The sequence below is a fragment of the Gavialis gangeticus genome, unplaced genomic scaffold, assembly GCF_001723915.1.
Source record: "Gavialis gangeticus isolate Ggan-Ray unplaced genomic scaffold, GavGan_comp1, whole genome shotgun sequence".
Taxonomy (NCBI): Eukaryota; Metazoa; Chordata; order Crocodylia; family Gavialidae; genus Gavialis; species Gavialis gangeticus.
This window is the reverse complement of record NW_017729033.1, coordinates 74,594,381-74,598,968: the sequence shown is the minus strand read 5'-3', so window position 1 is coordinate 74,598,968 and position 4,588 is coordinate 74,594,381. Positions and strand designations below refer to the sequence as shown.

Below are 4,588 nucleotides of genomic sequence, written 5' to 3'. Positions count from 1 at the left end.
GGGGGGGGGGGGTGTAGCAAGCAGCTGGATGTGGCTGCAAGGCCCAGCTCCGCAAGGCCCAGAGTGGTTGCCCTGATTCGCACTCCCTCTAGGGACAGTCCTACCCACACTTCAGAATGATGGTGGGAGCACTTGAACTAAAGCTTGTTGAACACACCACCACCACCACCATTTTGATACACAAGACACAAAAGGCTGCTGGAGCACGGTAATTACCACACTCCAGCAGATTCAATTAAGCATTGGAGCAGCCTCCATACTTGTGTACAGGCAACCTGAGTGTCCTGTTCCCTGTATTAGACTCTATGAAGAAGACAGCACAGCTTGTATTTGTTAGAGTGCAGGGATGTTTAAGGTACAGCAAGATTTTACAGCCAAGACAAAAATTCTTCAAATAATTGATTCTTCCAAGCACATTGATACAACTTAAAGGTGCAATAGCATTGATCTGTGCTACAGGGCATGGTAGCCAGAGACATTCACAGGTGAAAATGGCTTGCCTTGCATACTTTTACATTTCAATCTTACATTCAGAATTTCTGTTTTATAGTAATATATATTTGTCAGTCAAAAGGAAAGAAATCCTTATTTCACATAAAAGTAATGAACCTGTTTGTGTTGGAAAGATGAGTAAGCTTATGTGATAGTTTCAAATAGGATATTACTTGCATGAATAAAAGAAGCCACTGGGGAAGTTTTATAATAAATAATACTATATATTTTTTCATAACATGTTGCTTTAAAGTGTGTGTGTTTAATATGCATTTAAGATTTTTTTTTTTTTGCACTCAGTCTCAATGAACGGCCTATTGACGATACAAAACAGTTTTCTTTCCCTCTCCAGAAAATGAATTTGCTGTGTCTTATTCAATGTCTTTTGATAAAATTAGGGAACAGAGAGCTTTTCATTCTTTCCAAGAAATGCCCTTTCAGATTCAATAATTGTGTGTTCCATTCCTCAGGAAATGAGAGAAGATCGAGATCGGTCACAATTGGACTCCATGGTGCTGCTATTTATGAAACTGGACCAGCTCGATCAAGATATTGAAAATGCTCTCAGTACAGGCTCTTCACCATCCAGCACCCCAATGTACAAACGGAGACACATACCCGTGAGCCTGTTTATTGATTCTTTTCTTCATTCTAATTAAATGTATTCAGTTATTTTTTTTTCTGTTTCTGTATCTTCTGACTTTCATCTGTGTGATGAAGCAACTTTAGTGTTCCATCACTTTACGGCTAGAGCAAGTAGCCGGCAGGTGGTTGATTAGGGCAGCCATTTTAGAGCCCAACTCTCTAGGCTAGGATATCAGTTTGAGACCAGCCATCCTGAGAGCAACATCATCCAGCAAAGCTCCTCCTCCAGGGACATCTCAAGGGTAAGGGCAAGGCTGTAGGGAAGGAGGAGGCCTCATGGTCCTGAGCACGACTGAAAACTGCACCCTGCTGGGGTAGGGAGGCCCAGTGGAACTGCCTGTGGTGGGGCAGTGCCACTTAAATGCCAGGACTGAGAACCTCCCCAGTGAAAGGTGGGTAGGAGGCCAGACACACTTATTAGAAGCTCATGAGCCCCATGGGGTGTTGGACCCTGGAGGTCAGCCAGGCACACTCAAAGAGGAGCACCTGAGCCCAAGGGGTGTAAGACCCCAGGCCCTGTGGAGACGGCAGAGTGGAGGCCAGGCACACTATGGAAGAAAAGCACCGGAGTCTGTAGGGGTGGAAGACCCCAGGCCCTAGTGTAGGGGCAGAATAGTTGCCTGAGGGAGTATTGGGTGTATTGGTCCAGTGTATTGGTGTATTGGTCCAGTGAGGGGCAAAGTAGGCCCATAGTTGAATAATCACCCAATCCCATTCAGATGAGGGCCACAGGAGAGGCCCAGAAGGGTGTGCCAGGGCTGGCCAAGCCATGAAGGTTAAGCCTGATGGCCCTACAGGGTTGCTCAAGGGAGCAAGGCGGGATGAATGTGGCCCCGGATAGGGCAGTACGTTAGAGGCCCTGTAAGAGAGGGTGAAGTGCAAGAGACCCCAGTGAGAGTGGGGCAGTGTGTGTGTAGTCCATGAGGGCAGTGTGTGAGAGCCTCAACTGCGCGCCCAGTTTAACCTGGCCTTGAGCCAGAAATTTTAACACTGTGTGACATCTGCGAGGTATGGGACATGTATAAGGGGAGGTCGCAGCATGTACATATCACCCATAACAGCAGGGCGCTCAAAGGGCAGCCTCCCTCCTGATTAACATCCTGATTACTTTACAACAAGGCATGGCAGGAAAGCAGTTTGCCCAGAGAGAGAAGGCAGGCTGATATTGATATTGGGCCTGGGAGCTTGGCCCTGTCACAATGAGCCTTTTCATTGCAGATTGCACTATTTTTCCTACAAAATAAAATTGGTGATGTGATTTACATTTTGTTTTACATTTCTGAGCCTGTGTTTACTGGTACCCAAGGCATCTTTTTAGCATTCACCCATGTAGAAGCCTAAAAGTGCCCCAGATGAAAGAGAGGGAGATCAGCAAAATTCAAAAGGTGTCAGGCTCTTTCTATTACCTCTTATCACTAAGATAAACAAGACAGGAATCAATAATATTACAATGTAGGTTTATGTACATACCACTTGATTTGCAGTTGTTAACATGAAAATAAGCATTAGCTGCAGCTTTTGTTACTTCACAATTGTGCTGTCCAGAGACTTTAGGCAGGGAGCCAGCCAGGGGCTATTCTTCCATTAAAAAATCATTCTTCAGTTAAAATATTATTCTGACCAGAATATACTGTTTTTATTTGAGTAAGTTCTTATGTTGTGGGGACTACACAATTCAGCTGCTGATAAATAAACCTTTATTGAAAAGATTGACTTACACATATAATATGAAGAATTACTATTACCTTTTTCAGGGGCTGTTTTGAGATATCACAATATAGCCTTCTTGCTAATCTTGTCTATCCCCACTGTGCCTTTTGTAATTATAAAAAAACTGGCCACTTCTTCCTCAAATCTTAGAGCAATCATTTACTTTACACCATGTTTTAAATGAACCTTTTTCTAATTTATCATTTTGTCCATATATTTGAGTTAAAATTTATGGGCAGTATACTTTTCTATCATATTTGAATGTTAGTTATTTAGTCAGTTGAAGAGTATATAGTTAATGATATCATTCCATTCATGCTTGCATTGTATTAATGATATCCATTCCAAATGCAATACAGAAAGCTTGATATTTGATATCTAATTTACCTAAAATAGAGGTATTGTAACATGCTGAATTCATTAAATATTTCTTTTATTAGTAGTACATGCTGCCTAAACACTACTGTAAAAGATATTTTGAACTGTTGCTTGAAGCTCACAAAATCCAAGTAGAAGTGAAATTACAACGAAAACAATGAATATGTCTGAAAAAAAATAGTATGCTGTTAGCTGCATCCTGAGTCCTTCTTTGATCTCTCTCATTAAGTTTGGATTGCACTCCAGTTTTCATATTGTACAGAAAATAATCTAAAATTCAGCTATGCTGAAAGATGAAGTCCACCCCTTGGCAGAGGTCTGTATGAGCTCTGGAGAAGGCCTTCTAAATTTCATTTATCTATGCATAAGTTGGATTTTGTTCATACATAAACTTTTTGAAGACAGCCTTTCTGAACGGATGAATTTCACATTACTCCTAATCCCTGTACCAGTGAACAAACTAGCATAAAAATGTCATTGACAGTGCAGTTGGAATTAATTCCATAACACTCATTGAAATGAGGGAGTGTAGAAAATATACAAAATGTCCCCTGCGGTGATTATGATAAATTTAACCTGATTTACAGATTCCTCTAAATATGGCCAACTCATGCATTTTCAAGAAGGTTTTGCAGTAGGGATCATAGCAAATTATTTTTGAGCTAGAGGAGACAAGGCATAAATCCAAGTCAACTTAGTTTTTTTGATTGCTTCTGACTGAAAAAACAGTGTGATGATTTCTGCAGATTGCAGAATTTTTTCTTGCATGTCTCCAGTCTAACAATTTTCAGGTAAAACTACTTTGTATTAAAAAAGTTATAGTACAGTTCTATTATGGTGCCATAATATTACCTGACTGAGACCCCTGACTAAGGATGGAGAGTCAGTTCTTTACTGTAACTTGCATACGTTATCCCTTGGGGAGAAAAAGATGGGTGGAAATTAAAGTGTTGTCTTCAATACTCTGAAAATAGGAAATACTTAATTTGGTTCAAATAAAAGGACATTTGTTGCCTTGACAATAGAAAGATAGATAACATAATATAAAACTGAAAAGATGCCATGACCTGGCTTATATCTGAGAACTGAAGGAAAATAGATGTTTGATGTGAGGGGAAAAAAGGAACCATGCAATCCCTGAACAAAGAATTAGGAAAGATCTATGGAAGAACAGGTACTAAATATAGCTTACAATAAAAATAGAAAACTTTGAACAGATTTTAGACTACTGTACTTAAGGCTTATAGTGCCTCTCTACTTAGTATGATTTTAAAACAGCTTTAAATCTAAAATTTCTGGTCAGATATCCCATTTGTAATTCCAACTGGCTTTTTTGTGAACCGAAAAAAAAAAATATATATAT

At 40.1% G+C, this 4,588-nt stretch overlaps 1 protein-coding gene across 3 annotated transcripts in view; it reads left to right on the top strand.

Moving 5' to 3' along the window:
- Positions 1-4,588, top strand: part of DLC1 (DLC1 Rho GTPase activating protein) — a 568,238-nt gene that overhangs the window by 169,845 nt on the left and 393,805 nt on the right. For all 3 annotated transcript variants that reach the window (XM_019526003.1, XM_019526002.1, XM_019526005.1), the window contains one exon: positions 963-1,112. In XM_019526003.1, the coding sequence (XP_019381548.1) occupies positions 963-1,112 (150 nt within the window). The remainder of the gene's footprint in view (positions 1-962; positions 1,113-4,588) is intronic.